Source organism: Staurois parvus, unplaced genomic scaffold (assembly GCF_062004578.1).
Source record: "Staurois parvus isolate SC_StPar_1 unplaced genomic scaffold, SC_StPar_1.0 ptg000192l, whole genome shotgun sequence".
Taxonomy (NCBI): domain Eukaryota; kingdom Metazoa; phylum Chordata; class Amphibia; order Anura; family Ranidae; genus Staurois; species Staurois parvus.
In genome coordinates this window covers 2,532,743-2,553,902 of record NW_028317988.1, presented here as the reverse complement: position 1 = coordinate 2,553,902, position 21,160 = coordinate 2,532,743, and the positions used below count along the sequence as shown (strand labels likewise).

The 21,160-nt window shown below is 44.2% G+C and overlaps 1 protein-coding gene across 1 annotated transcript in view; it reads left to right on the top strand.

Moving 5' to 3' along the window:
- The window catches only part of PPP2R5A (protein phosphatase 2 regulatory subunit B'alpha), a 140,715-nt gene that overhangs the window by 67,003 nt on the left and 52,552 nt on the right, over positions 1–21,160 (top strand). The window contains exon 2 of the mRNA XM_089677794.1: positions 11,810–12,006. Coding sequence (XP_089533920.1) covers positions 11,810–12,006 — 197 coding nt within the window. The remainder of the gene's footprint in view (positions 1–11,809; positions 12,007–21,160) is intronic.

Here is a 21,160-nt window from a genome sequence, read left to right as displayed (position 1 = left end):
TTTTGATTGTGTGGACCATTCTGCAGCAACCTGGCCAGGGAACCAGAAAAAAACTGCTGCATTAACAGCTGTCAGCTGTCATTTTACCATCGCAACTACTATTACTGAAAGTTGTTATAAGGGCAAGTAACTCTTGCAACATCCGATTTGGTCTTCACTGTACCAGATGAACTTCACTTAAGTGTTTTTTTGTAATACGATTGCTATAAATATTTCTTGCACTGTTTTCCTTTCCTATTTATTAAAATGATATTTAAAAATAGTTAAGCTCAACCTAGCAATTAATATGCCTGCCTTTCTAAATTTGCCACTGTAGTGTAAACTGTTACATTCCTGTCTGGGCATGGCATAGAGTAACCCTAGGTTCACACCTAAGCGTTTTCCGTAGCGTTTTGCAGAAACGCACTATAGTATATTTAACATGATTTCCCATGGGACATGTTCACATCCTCGCGTTTTTCACCTGGTGCGTTTTTTGGAAAGGGTCAGGGACCTTTTTGAATGCAAAAAGTTTCGTTTTGGGTTCTTTAGACTTCAGTAGAAATGCAGAAAAGCATGTAGTGCATTTTTGATGCATTTTTGGTCTTCTTACCTCTTGTTTCAGCGGGTCCCCTCTGCGCTTGTGCAGCTCTCTGATTTGAGGGTGGCTTTCTTCGCTTGTGTTCCCACTTCCAGCCGAGACTGTAGCTGAATGGATGTTGTGTGCATATAGCAAGCTGCCCCCTCCTCCAAGTGCATGGATGGACAGCTGCAGGCACCTGTGCTCTCCCTTGCGATCTGATAAACAATGTACTACAGTACAGTACACTGACCAACCTAGAGCCAGCGGCACTGATTAAGAACTACTGTAAATATTTGTGCCCACATTAGGTAATGGGGAATGTTTTTAATACCAATTTCATTTTCAATTCACAGGAATGTAGCTTAGATTGCACTCATGCTCTTTATAATCTGTTAAAAGTCTAATAGTTAACAGTTCTGGGACTAATTTTATTCCCATGGAAATTAATAGGTTTTTAGGAAAATGTCAAATGTCTGTAGGGAATTGTGTCCAACCAAGGCTGTGCTGTGATGACCTACTCACAGTGTGCCGGAGTGTACACCGTCAGAACTTTGTAGATAATTAGAGGAGAATGTGTAAAATGGCCCCGGAATAGTCTATCTGTGACTGCCAGAGTCGAACTCCTCAAACTCTGCCTGTTGGAATCCTCCGTGTACTAATCTCAATCTGTGCCAGGCTCAGTAATAGCGGCTTGCCAGTTTATGAGCAAACTGTGTGTCTTTCTGTTCTTGCCCCTTGGCATCCAATTATCCATTCCACGTCACTGGCATGCTGTTTAAAAATAAATGGCAGGATGTATTCTAGTGTTTCGTTGCATCTCCTATTACATTTGTAATGTGATATTATTATCTTTTACCTCTGAAGGCTTGGTGTTATTTTTGGTGTTTGGCGAGGATCTGTCTCCTAGCAACACACAGGACATCTCTTCGTGACATGCTGAAAAAGCGATTCATTGATTCTAACTTGGGAAGCTGTTACATGATATGTGGGACACTGAGGCGGTTTTCCTGCTTCCTTTGCTGTTGAGCGAAGCATGGTTACGGTTGCTGAATCTTACTACAACACTCTCTGTTGTCTTCAGTACTGTAGTAATTTGCTGTCATACTTGCTGGACAAGTGAGTGTGATCTACTTGAGCAAAGTTACTGTCGTTTTAGATGTTAAATCTCATCCGGTTTTACTGCTGTCTGTGTTCCTGAGGGGGAGATTCACTACTTGTTTGTTTCTGGTACAGAAAGTGATGAGAAATCTACAAATTTGAGAGTTGGATTCCCACTGCAGCGGAGCAGGAAATCGCATGTGATTCGGAAAGGAATCGCACCACATTCCTGTTCAAATCACATGTGATTCTTTGCACTGCAATTTGACCCCATTCATTTTGTATGTGCTAAATTCGCACTGCACCTGCACAAAAAAGGTGCAGGCACCTTTTTTTTTGCCGACCCTGAATCAGATTGCATGGGTGTTCACACCCATGTGATCTGATTCTTGCTATCGCACTGCATTTTGCGATGTCATCCTTTTTACATTGACACCAGTGGCGGATTGCATGAACGGAGTGTGATTTCAGTGCAGTGCCGGAAACACTCAGGATTTGCTGTGTTTCCTGCACTGCATATACAGTATGTGAATCAGGTCTGAAGGCTATCACCAAAACATGAATTGAGGGGAAATAGAGATACCTGTTCCCGTGACAACCATGATTTCCCCCAGTTATCTGGGACAGGAAGTAAAGAGAAATATACCTGATGGGCACAAAATGAAAAAAAAAAATACTGATAGGGATCTTAACCATTTCTTGCTCTATCCAAATCCAAAAAAGCTTTGATTTTTTTACACACTTTAAATGAGCATTAAAGCAAAAAGAGTTGCTCAGAAATTCACAAATGTGTATGAAATAATCCAAACAGGAACTTTTTTTTTAAACGGTACTGTTACAGAGCATTTTGTTGTGTGTGAGATGTGTGTGTATATGTGTGTGTGTGTGTATGTATATATATATATATGTGTGTATGTATGTATGTATATATATATATATATGTATATATATATATATATATATATATAAAAAATTTTTTTCTTTAAATTAGGAACAATTTAATCAGAGTATAGCATCAAGTCAATGAATCTCCTGGGATATTGATCTGGTCAGTTAAGTAGCAGAGGGGGTTGTTAATCAGTTTCAGCTGCTTTGGTGTTAATGAAATTAACAGGTGCACTAGATGGGAAACCATGAGATGACCCCCAAAACAGGAATAGTTTTACAGATGGAGGCCACAGACATTTTTTCCCCTAATCATCTTTTCTGTTTTTCCCTAGTTTTGCATTTGGTTAGGGTCATTGTCACTACTGGTAGCATGAGGCGATACTTGCACCCTGCGGAGGTTGCACAGGCAGTCCAGTTCCTCCAGGATGGCACATCAATATGTGCCATTGCCAGAAGGAGTATTGTCTCCCAGCACAGTCTCAAGAGCATGGAGGAGATTCTAGGAGACAGGCAGTTACTCTAGGAGAGCTGGACAGGACCATAGAAGCTCCTTAACCCATCAGTAGGTCCGGTATCTGCTGCTTTGTGCAAGGAGGAACAGGATGAGCACTGCCAGAGCCCTGAGGGCCCGACGTCCTCTAGTGGACCCTGTGCTCACTGCCCGGCACCATAGAGCTCAATTGGCATTTGCCATTGAACACCAGAATTGGCAGGTCCGACACTGGCGACCTGTGCTTATCACAGATGAGAGCAGGTTCACCCTGAGCACATGTGACAGACATGAAAGGGTCTGGAGAAGCCATGGAGAATGTTATGTTGCCTGTAACAACATTCAGCATGACTTTTTTGTGGTGGGTCAGTGATGGTCTGTGGAGACATATACATGGAGGGATGCACAGACCTCTACAGGATAGACAATGGCACCCTTACTGCCATTGGGTAAAGGGATGAAATCCTTGGACCCATTGTCAGACCCTACGCTGGTGCAGTGGGTCCTGGGTTCCTCCTGGTGCACAACAATGCCCGGCCTCATGTGGCAAGCGTATGCAGGTAGTTCTTGGAGGATGAAGAAATTGATGCCATTCAATGGCCCCCCACCCTCGCCTGAACTAAATCCAATAGAACACCTCTGGGATATCATGTTTTGGTCCATCCGACGCCGCCAGGTTGCACCTCAGACTGTCCAGGAGCTCAGTGATGCCCTGGAAGGACACCATCTGTCGTCTCATTAGGAGCATGCCCCGACGTTCTCAGGCATGCATACACTGGAACACTGGAACCATACAAACTACTGAGGACTATTTTGAGTTGCTGCAATGAAATTTCAGCAAAATGGACCAGCCTGCTGCATCATATTTTCACTTTGATTTTCAGGGTGCTTTTGAGTTCAGTCCTCTGTATGGTGATAATTTACATTTCCATCAAACGATGGGGCATCCTTACATTCCTAACATATTACCCCGTCCATATCAGTATATATATCCAGCAGGAGATTTTTGCCCATTGAGATCTGATGTATTTTATTATTATTATTATTATTATACAGGATTTATATAGCGCCAACAGTTTGCTCAGCGCTTTACAATATAACAGGAGACAATAGTTTAAATCCTAGTTTAAATACTCATTCAGCCTCCCCATTTAATTAAATATTAAATATTTAATGTTGGTTTGCATGGTGAACAGCATTATAAAAGTGGGACTCATGGTAGAATGCATGATCTGTGAATTATATCTACAGCAAGGATGATTTATTGCACTGCTTGTTACATATGTTTTCACTGGTTTTATAGAATGTCCCATGAAGATAAGTTTGCACTTGTTTGCTGCGGTGCAGTGGATGCAGTAGTAATCCCCAACCTTGGTTTCAGTGGCCTTAATAATACCCCCAGCTCTGGTCTCAGTAGAAATGATAAAAACCCAGCATGGATGTCAGTAGCTCTAATTTAACCCCCCCCCCCCCCCATATTGGTGTGGGTGCCAAAATTACTGGTTGGCCAGTGGCAGTAATGATTTTTCCTCTCCTGAACTGGTGCTTAGTTGAAGTGCTAAGTAACCCATCCACCCCAAAACTGGTGTTCCCTCATTGGTGAACCCCCTAATAGGGGTATTGCTTATTTGATCACTCATGTGCCTCTCTTCTCCACAAAGAGGCTGGGGCTTTGCTTGTACTGTTTGGGGTGATCCCTCCTTTAGTATAGTACAGCCTTAATTTTGGTGCTAGGCTTGGTGCCAGAACACAGAGAGAGCGTTTCAGTGCCCATCACTCTACTGCTACTCTGACACCTATCAGGTGTCATAATGAACCCAGCACAGGATTGGCTGCATGTTGGGCACCTGGACTTTTAAATAAGTAAGTAATATTCAGTTGGGTTCAAAATACCTGATAAGTCTTGGAACATAAGAGTATGTACGTAATTATGTAAGTATATATACTTCCTTCTACAGAGTAGTTAGGCTTAGCTTGAGACTTGGCTTTCAGTTTAGTCATTTTTATGGGCTCTGTTTTAAAGTGGAGCTCCTCTCAAAAGGGGCAGCTCCGCTTGTTTGCACCCCCCCCCAACTTCCACATTTGGCACTTTTTGGGGCGGAGTGGGGACCTAGTTTTGACAGGAAGTTTCACCCCCCTCCTCCCCGTCATCTTCTGGGGCACTTCGCAGATCCCAGAAGATGGGCAGCACAGTGGCTAAATGGTTAGCACTTCCGTCTGGCAGTACTAGGGTCGTTGGTTCGAATCCCAACCACAGCACCACCTGCCTGGAGTTTGCATATTCTCCCTGTGCCTGCGTGGGTTTCCTCCGGGTACTCCGGTTTCTTCCCACACTCCAAAGACATGCTGGTAGGTTAATTGGCTCCTGTCTAAATTGTCCCTAGTATGTGTATGTATGAATGTGAGTTAGGGACCTTAGATTGTACACCCCTTGAGGGTTAGGGACTGATGTGAATGTACAATATATATGTAAAGCGCTGCGTAAATTGACGGCGCTATATAAGTACCTGAAATAATAATAATAATCAATCACAAGGCACAGCGTAACTAGCACATGCACAGTGGAAAACCGGCTGTGAAACTACAAGGTTTCACTTCTGGTTTCCCTTACTTGCAATGCCAGTGCTTGTACTCCCAGAGGCCAGTGAAGAACTAGCCCGGGTGACGATGGCGTTGGACCCCTGGACAGGTACGTGTCCTTATATTAAAAGTCAGCAGCTACCGTATTTTAAACCAATAAATTGTGCTATGGCTTACTCTAGTCCTTAAGTGTCACCAACCATGCAGTCACCAACCAGCTTCGGTCACTTCAATATCCAATGATTGCTCGCTATGTAAGCTGTAGCTGGCAGGGCACTCTTGTTTCTGTTGTCCTTATTTTGCAGGTAATCAATGTCATGGGTTGTTTTTTTTTAATGCTTTTTTTTTTTAAAGGAATCATGCAATGTTTTTATATAATATCTTTATTATCTTCCTGACTAAATTTTTTTTTTCTGGTAAGGTAAATATGAAATATTGTATGCAACTACTTCATAATTACCACTTGCAGCCAGAAGGTGGTGCACAGCTTTTTTAGCATTTTCTTCTATTTCTATGATGTGAATGGCTTGTAAACAGACTTGAATAGCAAGAGATCAGATTGCAACACATAGCTGAATGGGGACACGTACTCTACCTCACCTTTCCTAGCTCATAAGGGCCTGATAAGCTGGCAGTCCTGAGGTTTCTTATTTGAAAGTCAAACGTGTTTTGGTTATCCTGCCTATTTATATGCAGTTCGTAAGAATATATGGAAAAACTCCACCGAAAACCTTGGTAGCTTTCCTTTTAAAAGGATGCAAGTTCTTCAGCACTTTGGTGATTTAAATATTCAGATGTCTGGGGAAGGCAGAGTTTAGGAACTGCTAAAAAACAAAAAGGAAAGCATAACACAAAGCTCAGTCTCTGCAGGTGCTTCCTGATGATGCTTCATTTTGGCAATAGACTGTTTTATTTGGAGTACAAAAGTTTTACTCTACGTTTGTTTTAGTTTTCTCCTAAAACTTCACATTTCAGTGATGAATGATTGCTGATCTTTAGGCTAACCACAGGCCTAAGGATTTGTACAAAGCATTGAACAACCGGTCATTTCTTAAACACAAAACAAATCCATGTTCACAAATTACCCAAGTGACAAGTTGCAAATGTTGAATCCGCATTTCTCAGGAGAAAGGCGATTCCATGTATAAAGTTTTTTTCAGTTGTCATTTAAATGTAAAGATGGATTTATGAATTCCATATTTGCAAAAAAAAGATCTTTCTACAGTTAGAGATTTACCAATGAATACACAGCAACAGAAACTTGATACTTTTAACCTGACCCCATCCTATCCAAAACCTAAAAATAAAAGTGTTTTCTTTTTGTGGCTGGAGTTGTGCATTAACCCTCTTCCCGGCCAGCCCTGGTGTCTCTTTAATAGGGACTGTATGCATAGCAGGCGGAAAGGATTGGTGACCACTGTGAATAGCTGTCACATGGTTGGGAGCGGGTCCCGATGGCTACTGATTGTTAATGTGATCTTGGTCCCTATACTGGGAGCATGCAGTGAAGGCACGGAGCACAGAAACATTGATCATACATTTGACACATATGTGCAGCAAGTGGGCGTTATGCTGCCACACGGGTGTGATAAGCAGCAGCAAGAGATTAAAGTACAGAGCTCTTTTGGCTGTACTTCTCTGTGGGTCACTGGAGTGCAGGTTGTTCTGAACTGCTGTGGCCTATTTGCAGCTGACAGCGTGCTGAAGCCTTCTGTCGGCTGATGTCATGCAGGCCATACATGGGTCGAATTCCAAACAATTTTTCGATCGAAAATGTCGTTGGTTCTGTAATCCGATGGTTCCACCAATGATTTTGAAAATCAGTCGTTTTTCACAAATTTTCAAGCATGCCTGATAAAAGAAATGGGGAGGAACCACGAAAATCGGCCGATGCCATTGCCCCACTAACAGAGCGAAAATCGGCCGATTATTTGTAGGTCCAATTTTCGTACGAAAATCGTTCGGAAATCGACCCATGTATGGCTGGCCTTACCTGGTCCAGGCTGGGGGTAGATCCTAACATTAAAGTCGGGATCCACCCTACAGTCTGGAGCGGCACTTGGCTCAGCATCTCAGCGATCAGCTGAGAGCCTGAGCCAGTCGCCTCCCTCCAGAGCCCAGCGCTCCAGAGACCTTGGGGGGGGGGGGGGGCAGACAGTGATCAGCGGTCGTGATTGCTGAGTTCTCACACTTAGAGCCGGCGGCAGACAGATGTGGCATTGGCCAATACTGCATCCACCTAAGTCAGCATAAATGGGGAAAAAACAAGTCCATACTTCTCTTTTAAGGTGGTGCTCACTAAAAAACAAAACACAACAGCTACAAAATGCAAGCTTCTAGAGGCGCCCCCCCCCCCTCGCATGCCTGTATCATCCTTCAGTTCCCACCACTGGCTATTTCCCAGCCTGGTATGATTGAGCAATGTACTGATGCATTCTGGCAGTGCTTTCCTTCCTGTCTTGGACACATTTGTATTGGTCAATCACTACGATTGGCTGCCTCATTGGCCAGTATCGATGAGATTGAAGCTGAGAGGGGTGGGCAAGCTTGAACAAAATTTATGAAATATAACAAAATTTTACTGCAGATGGCTGTAACAAGCATTTAGAGGGTTGTGGTAAGGTGCATTTGATTTTGCTATCCTTGTGTTCATCCTCAATAGCAAACTTTCTTTTTTGTTACCAGACCTTTGCATGCATTTACAGCTGCAGCCTAAGATCTGAAGGCCACCTCCCTGGAATTGTGCCCAGTAACCTGTAATTTTCCTGTGATCAAAAATACAGTATTACTTGGCAGGCTGAAATAATGCTTCTGTTACATTTGCATTGCGCATTGTGGGGACATCTATAGAACCCCAGTGTGTTTGATCACGTGGAAAATTATATAGCAAAGTAAGAAAGCCTACTCAGTAGTCAGGGATGCTTTGCAGCTAGCAGTAATAAAATGCTAATGAAACTGTTACAGATACGTATATTTAGTGTATGTATGGGAACAAAAACAGACTGATAGTGAAGGCTTGATATTTTACGGAAACCTGCGTGGCATGATGATGTTGCAGTAACATTTCAGTGTTGTCACCCTTTCCTGAGCTGCATCCCATTAAAGCAAAGCACTGCATGGTGCTATAGCCTCTTCCACCAACATGTCAGCATTGTTCCTGTGAAAGAGGCTAGCCATTCCAGTCATGTCCAACTTTGTCCCTCCCCAGTGATGATTGACAGAGTCAGCATCATGTGGCTCCAGTCCCATTCCCCTGTCACAGGAAGTGAATCTTGGCACATCTTTCCCAACAACAGCTGCAGCTGATTTAAAGGGAAGATGCTGGTTGTGGTCATGTGACCCCATATTAGGAAAAAAATCTATGCCGCTCTAATGGTTTCTATGTGCTGTTGCAGAGTGCAGATGATTTGCTATATAAAGTAGCTTTGGTTACATGGCCTTTACATCTGCTTAGGGCTCATTCTTACCAGATGTTTTGGGGCTATGCTGGCAGCTATTTCCAGTGCATAACCACCCTCTCATACTTGCTCCCAGGATGTACTGTGGATTTTGGGAGTTGTAGTGCATATAGAGCAGTGCACATAACCACAACTCGTGTGCATTGCTCCTTCCAAACAAACGGAAGGGAGTGGAAAAAGGAGAGGGTAGGGAGCTCACTAGAGACATTACAAGAAGGTAGAAAAATGCATTAAACAATTTAATGAAAAAGTAGATTGCAGAACCATTAAGTAGTTTATTTTTATATGGGTTATTTTTAGAGAAAATGGATATTTAGTGGTACTTAAAACGGATCTTCATGCTCCTACTCAACATTGACTCTTTTTAAGCCTTTTGCTGCTAGCATTAGTAAATAGGAAAGTACTGTATATCATACTTTCTTGTTACCTGAACAAAATGTGCATTTATTATTTTTTGTGTAAAGGTGAACTGATCCTTGAGTAAAAAAAGGTGGAGTGGATAGGGGAAAAGGGAAAGGAAGATACAGACCAAGTAAAGGTCAGAAAGAAGTGGAAGAGAGGAAAAATGGCACAGGATAGAAAGGTAGAGGAAAGAGAGGGTAGGATAGCCAACTCCATATAGGCAGGTCGTGGATGAATGCAGGTATGGAGATGGAATCCACCCGAAAAGTAAGAAAAGAGGGAGAGCCACTAGGTTCCTCCAAAGAGTACAGTAAACATATAAGAAATAACCAACAGACAGAAATCTGTCCAAACATCAAACTGTGCGTAACGGTATCACCGAGAGGCCTAGGTGAGGAACATCAAAGGCACACAGAGCAGATCCTGACCCATGCCTCCCACAGGGAATGAATGGAGTGGAAGATCACTCAGCTGAGCAACACCCAAAAAAGGTGAAGTAGACCCTCGCAAAAAATTAAGATACAATTTTGTTTTTTGGTAACCACACAAATGGATTAAGTGTGCAGGATAGGGAGTTCCGGGGATAGGCGGAAGGCAAAAATAGTGAAATACCCCATAAAATTGTAGGAAGCACCGCACCCCCCAACTAGGGGACACATACAGGGGGATGCAGCAGTAAACAAATAGCAAAACCACATAAGGTTGCACTCCATGGATACAAACCCTCGAGGAGGCAAAGAGGGAACCCCCCCCCCCCCCAATTAGGCAGAGAGTCAGTCATCCCAGGCCTTGTGGGAGGTGGACGTTTCTTCTTGCCATGTTGTTGCTATTGTGGGGTGAAAGGTAATGCTGGTGTTGTCTGTGGAAAAGGCCAATCCGGTAAAGACACTTGGGGCAGTTCAAAGGTGCCAAGGAAGTTGGGTAAATCCCCAAGATTGTAAAACTGCAGTCTTGCCATTGTGGGAGGCTCGGCGTTGAAAAGGGAATCTCCACTGGTGCCGGATGTGGCGCTCTTGAAATAATTGCGTGAGCGGCTTTAAGACCGTGCGCATATTCAGGATCTGACTGGAGAGGTCAGGAAGAAGCAGGACAGGATCCTGTTAGAGAGTATGGTGTCTTGTGTACTGGCTGTGCGCATGAATGCATTTTTGACCTTGTAATAATGAACTCTACACAGCGGGTTGCGAACAAATGAGGGGTCTGGATTTCTTGGGCCTATGGTCCTATGTACCCAATCCAATTCAGTGGGCGCATCTGTGGACAGTTGCATTAGTTGATTGAAAATAGCAGTAGCTGCTGCTAAGTCCTTAGGTTCCACAGATTCCAGACTGCCCTGAATTTTGATATTGTTGCAATGGTTCCTGTTTTCTATGTCATCCTGGTACATAAGTTGCTGTAATAGTACCGTGTGAGAATTGGTCTCTTCATGGGATTGCAAGGTGTTACAAAGTCCATCAGAGGTGTTTTCAGTTTCTTCCATGCGGATGCATATATTTTTTTTTTAAGTTCTGATATCTCCTGTTTTATATGTCTTTTCAATGCGCTTTACACAGTGCTCAAAATCATCCTTGGTAGGAATGGACTTAATATAGGAATGCAGAGATCTGATGTGGGACTGCAGGTCCCAGCCATCCCGAGAACATAATGAAGTTTGGTAGAGGCTGCGGGAGCGTTGAGAGAGCCATCTGAGACACCAGGGGAGGAGAGGCGGCTGTGGGAGCTCACCTGTAGGTCGGTCGAAGGCTCTGTACCAGGAGGAAAAAGAGGCACCGGTGCCATCTTGCCGGCCGGGGTATGCAAGGCCATGGTCGCGGATCTAGTGAAAAAGCTGCCCAGATCGCCTCCAGAGCGTCCCCCTCTGGACTTTTTGGGGTCCCTGTGCTGGTTTTTGCCCATGTGTGGGGTTTAAGGATCATTGGTGAGCGTAAATAGCCCTGAGGGAGGAATGAGGACGAGGAGCTGCCGAGGGACACGTCCTACAGCTCCATGCGCCGAGCCACGCCCCCTATTAAATTGTTGTTAAATATTTATATATTTGTTAGTGTTAAACAAATACATTGCCTGTTGTAACAAGTTGTGGTTTACATCATTTTCGTATTCTTATCCATCCTTGGTGATTGTAAGAGGTTCAGTGTTATGCATGTTCAAGAGCTTTCAGTTGCTTTCTGTTTTATTTTTTAGTTGTGACGATTTTGCTTACAACAAAAAAGAAGCCTCTGACCGGCTTTATTGAGGCAATCAGATACTTGTTTTATTGGCATAAGTGTAATCAATCAGATATTCTTACAAACACACAGCAAATCATGTATCTCTGTATGTTTTCTCTTGTAGATGCCACTTGCAATGACCAGCAAGACCTCTTCTGTCAGAAGCTGCAGCAGTGCTGTGTGCTCTTTGATTTTATAGACTCAATAGCTGATCTGAAGAGCAAAGAAATAAAAAGAGCCACTCTGAATGAACTGGTTGAATATGTATCTACAAATCGAGGGGTAATTGTAGAGTCTGCATACCCAGATATCATAAAAATGGTAAGTTCTTCCTTGCTTATATGAAGATATGTTCATAATGTAAATGTAAAAAAAGCTCAGTCATCATCTTGTGTGTAGTAAAGCTGGGTATACCCTACTGATTGAACCAAAAAAAAAAACTGATGGATCCCCACATCAACACAAGCAAATATGTGTTACAGGGATCTCCCCTGCCATGGTATTATATTCTGACAGGAGGGACTCCAACCCCCCCTCCCTTCTTCCCCCTGCTGATTGAAGGATGGTTTTCCAGCAGGACCTTTTGACATAAGCCACTTGTTACACTGGCTTCTGTTGAACAGACCGCTGTACGCATGGACCGAAAGTCAGATGGTTCCTGCTGAATCGGCTGATTTTCAGTCTGTGTATACCCTACCGAAATACATATTTGACCTAATTACACTGACCTAAAGCAGAGCTTCGCCCAGAAGGGGACGTTCCGCTATAACAACTCATTTCCTGCTCCCTGTTAGGAATTGGCACCTTTAGGGAGATTGTACCAGACTTTTACAGAAACCTGCTCCCACTTCTGCTCCGCCACCTAGGCGATCAGAAGTGGAGTTTCTTCCCAGCCCCCACCTGCAGTCTTCTGGGACACGTGCCCGGTCTCAGAAGACTGCGAGACCACTTCCCATGTGCAGCGTGTGCCCCCACTTTTGATGCTGGCACTGCGGACAGAGGACAGCTGGTGAACCCGGCTGGGGTGAGCACACCGCTGGATCAAGGTACAGGTGAGTGGCTGTTTTTTAAAAGTTAGCTGCTACAGATTTTGTAGCTGCTGACTTTTATTTTTTTTTCCCTGGAGACTGGAGTTCCGCTTTAAATGAAATCATATTTCATGACTTTCAATGAATATTGGGGCAATTTGGGGAGATATGGCAGAGCTGCAAGTGAGACCTTGTTTCAGTTTGTGCTTGGGTACATAGGTAAGGGTTTCAGGACAAACGCAGGTACTTGCACATTCCTTTTGGTGCCTGCACATAAAGGAACTCTGTTGCTTCAAGAATACTGAAAGCTGCTGACAAATATGACATGCAAATTCCTCTGGTTGCTTTCACTTCACACTTATTAGCAGCTTGCAGTATTTAAGGGCCAAGTTCACCTTTTCAAACAGAATTTCACTTTTCATTATAAATTGAAGCCTTTTCTAATGTCTATTCTGCCCAAGCCATTTCAGCATGTCTGTCTGTCTGTCAATTACCTAGTCCATGGCAACCTTGAACTTAGCCCTTGGCTTCCTGTCGCATCCATGAAAGTACTGTATTTTTTGCCGTATAAGACGCACTTTTTCTTCCCCAAAACTGGGGGGGAAATGTCAGTGCGTCTTATGGAGCGAATATGGAGCGGCCGGTCCGGTATTTTCACCGCGGCCGTGTCAGAATACCGGGCTGGCCGCTCAGCTCTGCAGCGGGACCTTACCTGTTCCTCTATCCAGCGGCGCGCTGTCTTCCCGGCTTCTGTAGTGTGGGCACTGGGCATGACAGCCGGGTGCCAAGTGCGCATGTGCAAGAAGCGGTGCTTTTTGTGAATGGTAAGGCGGTACCTGGGACACATGACAGATCCCAGAAGCCGACGGACCAATCACAAAGCGCAAGTGCTTCTCGCTCATGCGCACTGGGCACCCGGCTGTCATGCCGAGCGCCATTACAGAAGCCGGGATGACAGCGCGCGGCTGGATCGAGGAACAGGTAAGATCAAACAAAAACTCTGCGGAAGTAAGAGCGGGTTCCTGTCAAATTCAGGTACCCGCTCCCCACCTCCCCAAAGGTCAGCAGTCATCTGTACTGTCCGCAGTCTCTGGTCATCCCTGTGCTGTCCGCAGTCTCTGGTCATCCCTGTGCTGTCCGCAGTCTCTGGTCATCCCTGTGCTGTCCGCAGTCTCTGGTCATCCCTGTGCTGTCCGCAGTCTCTGGTCATCCCTGTGCTGTCCGCAGTCTCTGGTCATCCCTGTGCTGTCCGCAGTCTCTGGTCATCCCTGTGCTGTCCGCAGTCTCTGGTCATCCCTGTGCTGTCCGCAGTCTCTGGTCATCCCTGTGCTGTCCGCAGTCTCTGGTCATGCCTGTGCTGTCCGTAGTCTCTGGTCATCTCCTGTACTGTGTCTGCAGTCCATTAGTTCAGAATTTTTTTTTCCTGTTTTCTGCCTCTAAAACCTAGGTGCGTCTTATGGTCAGGTGCGTCTTATACGGCGAAAAATACGGTACATATTCTTATTTTTATTCCCACCCACTTTTCTATTGCCTGCTTTTTACAAGTACATGGGAGGGAGTGGGTGGAGACCCTTAGATGTCATTATTTTTGTAATCCAGCTGCAGCTCAAGGAGGCTGTAAACAAACCAAGTTCACTTTCAGGCCCCATTCACACTTATCATAGTGGGAGTGCTTGTTTTTTGGTGTGCTCTTTCCACGCCATGCATAGGGCAGCTCATTGATTTCAATGGGCAGACCTATGCATGAGAAATGTTGCAGAGTAGCTCATGGAACATTTTTACATGGTTTTTTTTACTGTGCTTTTCGCCGTATTTGTTACATTTGCTTCTGCATCTAACAATTAATGACACTGCAACACACACTTTCCATGTGTTTCAGGAACATGTGTGGAAACATGCATTTCTGTGCGCATTCTTGGAAGATCCCTTTAAGATTCTCCCACTGCAATTTGGCCACTCTCACTATTTGATGTGTCTACCTTAGAGCAGCGAAAAGGTAGCCCATTGAAGAGCATGCAGATGAAGTGGCTGCATGGACACAGACGCAGGTCAAATTCTGACATGCGACTGTGTCTATGCAGCCACTGCATCTGCATACAGTGGCTCATCGCAGAAGACAGGTCTCAGCCCCATCTGAATGACCCCCTAATCTGCTAATCAAAGCATGAGCTAAACGCCTTTGTGCAAATGGCTTAATGCTGGTCATCGCACTCTACTAACAGCTCTGGCATCCTGCAGGACATATACCAGGAAGTCATGGAGAAGTTTTCTGTGGAGGAAAACACAGGCTGAGGTGAGGCCTGCTCCAGAACATAGGGACAGCCTATTAATTTCTGCAACATAGGTACATTAATGGTATATTGGTACATAGGGAAGCTTTACTTCAGGGGGAAAAAAAAGGTGAACTTAGCCTTAGTTTTGCTAGGCTCTATGGACTCTTTGGCCATGTGGTTCAGACGTAGTTTGCACAACTTTTTATGCAGGATCTTGCTGCCGGCTTAAATCAGGCCTAAATCATCTTGCATACATCTAATGTTTGGTAGCTGTCATTGGTTCTATATTACCATTGTGTCAGCTGTTGAAACTAGAGGGAGAACCGAGCTTCAAACACTGAAGGCATAGACTTTGTGCTGTCATCTAGTCCTCCTTTTTAGATGTTGATCCGTGAGGCATTCCACTCTATGGGGCAGATATATAGATGTAACAAGTCCCGGATTGACAGTAGAATGTGTTTTCAGCTGTTGCAAGACATCACATTTTGAACATCTGTGCTCTGTTACCACCTTTGCAGTTGTTGACTGTTTTTCGTTTTCTTGACACTATATACAATGACTGGCTGTACTTCGCTTTTAACAATAGTTCATCTTTACTGGAAATTTTTTGGTTTCAATCTCAGGGGGGTGAATTCTTCAAATCAGCCAACTGTGCTGTATTTTATTTATCTTCAGATAAATTAATATTGTGCCACTGCCCTGCTCACTGACAGGCTGTGAGTGTCTCCATGGCAGTCTTGTAAACACGTGTCGGCATGGCTCCCATAACAGGGCCTTGGGTAAACCAGCTGCTTGTAACATGGGTTTGACCATTTTTCATCTCCATGTTCTTCCTGCTCAAATAATGCTTTCTTTCTGGCAGGAGTATTCTGGTTTTGATTAGTCTGTACAAGTCCGTCCGAACCGTGAAGGGATTGTTCTGGGAACATCATCTTTCTTTATTGCAGTTGTTCCCAGGTTTTTGCTTTGTTTGCAACTATAACCCATATCACAAAGCTTCACTCTTCAAGCAGACTTAAAGGTTTGTTTTTTTTTTCATTTTTTAAATGTCGACACGCTGGAATTACAAATGAAAAAAGGTGCATGCATGTTTGAAAAGCTGTGTCTTGTGGCTTTGTCACTGTTTCCTAGTTGCTGTGCAGACATGCAAGCAAGACTTGGAATTCTCTATGACCTCTTGGCTTCAACTCAAACTTCACAGCCCAGATGTCATAGGCAGCCCAAACATTAGTCATTTTTTCATTCAACTAAAAAATTAAACATTGTGTAGATGGGGGAATCCGGTCATAATCTAGGTGATTCACTCCCACTGATCTATTGTATTCTGCTTTGTACACGCAGGGAGTTACTGAATGACAGGAAGAATCAATGGGTTACCAGAGTGTTCAACAGTGTCCTGGTAGTTCATTGAGAACTACAATCCGACAGCCGCAAAGGCTGTCAGTTCTTGTAGTTCCTCCATTCACAGAACTCTGTGAATGAATGATGTTGCTGGGTGGGTGGAGCCCCACATGGCTGCATTTTTTTTTTTCTTCCAATAGGTGTCGGGGATCTCCCCAAACCCACTACCACTGTCACCGGGAGGCAGTGGATCGGACTGTAGCTGCAGGAGTGGGAACATGTTACATGTTCTCAAAGGTGAACTTATCCTTTAACTAGCATTTTCAGATATTGTAGTTCTGCTTTAACAATTTCTAATGGACATCTGATTAGATGAAAAATTGTCCACAAGTCTTTATTACATGAGGCCTTCCTTCCCTATGTATAATCCATTGTATAAATGTGGAAAAAAACAGCCGTGGAGAAAAAAAAAAATTCAGAAAATACACTTCCCTTATTTCCTATGTCTAGGCAAGGGTGCCTCTACAATCTTTCCAATGAAATCCTGGGAACTCTCAGGATCCCAATCTTTACGTTTGGTGTGCTTTTCTTCATAGGATTTGAGGTCTCCTTTCTAAAAGAAAGAGGAAGTTAACAAAGTGTGATACAATAATAAAGCCTACACCACTTTTCTAAACTTAAAAAACAGAGAAGATGCCCTTCATAAATAACAAAAAGGGTGCAAGCCCCTTAGTTAATTGGGACTGATCGTCCCTCCTGTTTTGTGACAGACACAGCCAGGGGCGGACTGACAACTCATGGGGCCCCGGGCAATAATGGATCATGGGGCCCCTGTGTCCTTGCCCAAACTCAAAAAAGCCTATAAAAAAGGTACCAGGGGCATCTCATGGGGCCCTCTACTGACCCCGGGCCCTCGGGCAGTGCCCGAGTTTCCAAATGGTCAGTCCGCCCCTGGACACAGCATAGAACAGTTCAACTGCAGCTGCATACTCTGATCTCCTCTGCCTGTCCCTGCCCCCCACTCAGCTGAGTGCAGGAAGGAGGAGGGAAGCTGATAACTGCAGAGAGAGGGATGTGAGCTTTCTCCTGACAGTTCACATCCTGTACGCTTGGTCTGACCTGGCGGTGATCTGTGTCAGCTCTCTATATTGAGCCCTTTGTTCATTAGGTGTGGACCCTGTGCCAGCGTCTATTTTACTGTAAGGCAGAAATGGTGTGGGCGGCCCAGAACTATCTGAAACAGGTCTATCAACTTTATTATTGTGGTGCAGAGCACTTGCACCGTTTCCTGCACCGTACACAAATTCTGCCAGGATTGTATATAAACTGAGCACAACTGTACGGACACAGCATGGTAAAATGGAAGCTAATCATTTTCTTCTCTCAGTGGATCAAGTTCACATAAGTGTTACCAGATCTGTTATTGTATGTTGTCGTCATTTGTGTAGAAATTGGCTAAAAGGATTACCTGAGATTCAGTTCAAATACTGTAAGCAGTATTTCTTGTGGCGTGTGCCATTCCTCCCCATACAAATGTGTGTAAAATCAGTTCAAAAAGATTGTCAAACTGGTTAACACCTTTACCCTTCACTTTTATCCTTTACGTGAACACTGACGTCTCATAGGTTATAATTGTGAGCTTCGGTGAGGTGCTTTTTGAGGAGAGCAGGACAATGAGCCATTTCAGGTGGATATACAACATTGATTCATGAGATAAGGAGGTTTAGTTTTCAAATAGCCATGTAAGAAAATACCAAATAAAGAAAAAGTGACATTTGTTTTAAGCTGAACATTTTCAGGAGAAACTTGTTGATGCAGGGGATTATTTTCAGGGGGATCACAGTTCTGGCACCTCCATTGAATGTTATGTAATGACAAGGGGTGCCTGGGTGTGCTAAAGGGTCTATTGATGCTGGCTTCTGGGGGATTTATTGTCGTTGGGCCTCTGTGGTTGGGGGGGGTCTGTTGTTGCTAAGGGGGGTCCTATGTGGTTGGGAGGGATCTACTGTTGAGGGAGTAATCTATTGTTGCTGACTGCTGGGGTCTGTTGTTCCTGGGGTGAATCCATTGTTGCTGTGTGAATATTTTGTTGCAGGAGGTCTGTTGGTGCTTGCAGGGTCTATTATTTCTGGGGGATCTTTTGTTGCTGGGGAAGGTGGGCTATTTTTGCTGGCTACAGTGGATCTATTTTACTGCTTTTCTGATTACCATATTACTTACAGATTAATTGGCACCGCAAAAGAATACTTGGTTCTGTTTTCTCTTAAAGGGAGGGTACTGGGAGGTCGCAAAGGGGTGGAACCATGGGATGGTGCTTGGAGCTGGGTAGGGTGCAGAGACGAGGAGTGACTTGGAGGGGGGGGATACCTGTACCTATTATCCTGTATTGTGGTAATATGATGCAGATAAAATAGGTGTGGATCTAGATAATTTGATCCTTTACATATGCACTGCATTGTTACAGCCCTAGAAAAGAAATCTGCCCTGATGATCAAAACACCCAGCTGTGACTTCCATGTCTCTTTTGTCCCAGCCTTCTTCCCCTTCCACCAAAACACACTCCTGAGGAAGAGTTGTTATAATATAGGATTTATATAATGCCAACAGATTGTGCAGTTCTTTACAATATAAAGAGAGACGGTACAGGTAAATTATAACTCGGTACAAGAGGGTTAGTAGAGCCCTGCTCCGGAGAGCTTCCAGACCAATAGGGAGAGGCAAGTGGAACATAAAGTAATAAATAACTGTGAGGAAAGAATTGATGGGGGAAATAAAAGACTCACTTCTTAGCTGAAGGAAGGATAGGCTTCCCTGAAGAGATGAGTTTACAGGGATCACCTAAAAGTGGTCAGAGTAGGAGATAGATTGGGGTAGAATGTTCCAGAGGATGGGTGCGGCTCTTAAGAAGTCTTGGAGACAAGCATGGGAGGAGGAGACAAGAGGTAGAGAGCAGAAGGTCTTTATCAGAGCAGAGAGGGCAGTTTGTTCGATATAGTGAGACAAAATTGTTGATCTAGCTTGGGGCAGAATTTTAAATGGATTTTAAGTGGTTGTTAATATTTTAGAAGTAGTCTGAATTTATTAATTTAAAGCGTAGCGCCACCCAAAAGAGGAAGTTCCACTTTAAAGACTGCTCCCCATTAAGGATTGGCACCTTTGGGGAGTGGGGGGGGGGGAATTGACAGGTACCCGCTCCCACTTATGCTGTGACTGCCTAGGCCAGGGGTCTCCAAACTGCTGCCCGTGGGCCGAATGTGGCCGTTCGCTACCACTTATCTGGCCCTTGGGGCACTATTCCTCCCACTGAGACCAACAATGGGGCAGTACTTCTTCCATTGAAACCAATGCTGGGGTACTATTCTTCCCACTAATACCAATGATGGGGCACTACTTCTCCTACTGACCATCAACCCTGCGGCCATGTTTATCCTCACTGATGCTTCTGTCCTTGCCGGTCCTAGTCCGGCTCTCCTAAAGTCTGAAGGACAGTATACTGACCCTTTGTTTGAAAATTTTGGAGACCTCTGGCCTAAGCTATCGGAAGCAGAAGTTGTCCTACCCTCCATCCCTGTAGTCTTCTGGCACACGTGACAGGTCCCAGAAGACTACAAGGCCATTCAGGAAGCGCAGCGCAACTCGCACATGCGCAGTGGGTACCCGACTGTGAAGCCACAAGCTGTCACAGCCGGGTGCCCACACTGAAGATGCCGGCGCCTGGAACACCAGACGGCTGGTGAAACTGGCTGCGGGGAGGACACCATGAGACCGAGGGACAGGCGAGTGGCTGTTTTTTGAAAGTCAGCAGCTACAGTTTTTGTAGCTGCTGACTTTTATTTTTTCACAGTGCGACTGGAACTCCGATTTAATCAGTGCAGCCAGGGCATGCTTCCCTGCACTCTGGCATTGGTTAGAGCCCCTGACAATGGCACAATGGTTTGCTAAGATACAAGTTATTAAACTCATGGAGGACCTCACATCCACTGTTGGCACAACAGAAGAGACCTTCTGACAGCAGTAAATTTACTGGTGCAAACTCACTTTCAGAATTTACAGAATGCCCCGTCTATCTGTGTCTTGGGAGTAGGATGCCCTCTCATCAGTACAGGTTTTGCTTTACACCGTGGAGCGTAGACCCACCCCCTCCTGACCCCCTCATGCTATTTCTATTTCAATGGTTTTTATAAATTTTTTAAACAGTATAAAACAGAGGCAATAAAACACGCCCACTCAGGGGCTATCAATTGCACAGATAAACAAAATGCAAAATAAAAAACCCTCATGCTATTTCATACCCTTCCCATGCTATTCCCCTTATCCCCATATGTTGCCTTTCTTTCTGGTTTCAGTGTTCAATAATTTCTGACCTCACCCTTTTAAACTTTAAAATTGGGAATACTCAGTGGAGAGACCAAACTGTTCACAAAAAACAAGATTCACATTTGAAAATTTTCAAGATTTTTATTAACACTCCGCAGTGCGCAATATTTAACTCCATATTATTGTAAGTCATTTCTCAACTATTGACAATACAGAGAACAGAGAATATGATGTATTTGTATAATTGTTACGACTTTTTTTTTTTTTTTAAAGTGTTACTAAACCCACAACAATAAAATCAGTCTGTATATGCAGTACTGCTTGTTAAACTCACTGCGGAACCTAAGGGGTTAATTCTCTGCATTGTGTAAAAAGGCTGTTTGATCCTGACTTCTCTGATCCTCCCCTTCTTCCAGTGTCCCCCACTTATCTTCTGATAAGAAATATTGTGTGGCGTCACTCTGCACATGCTCAGTTTGGTGGGTATTGCTAGAGAGTTTTTTTTTTTCCTTGGGA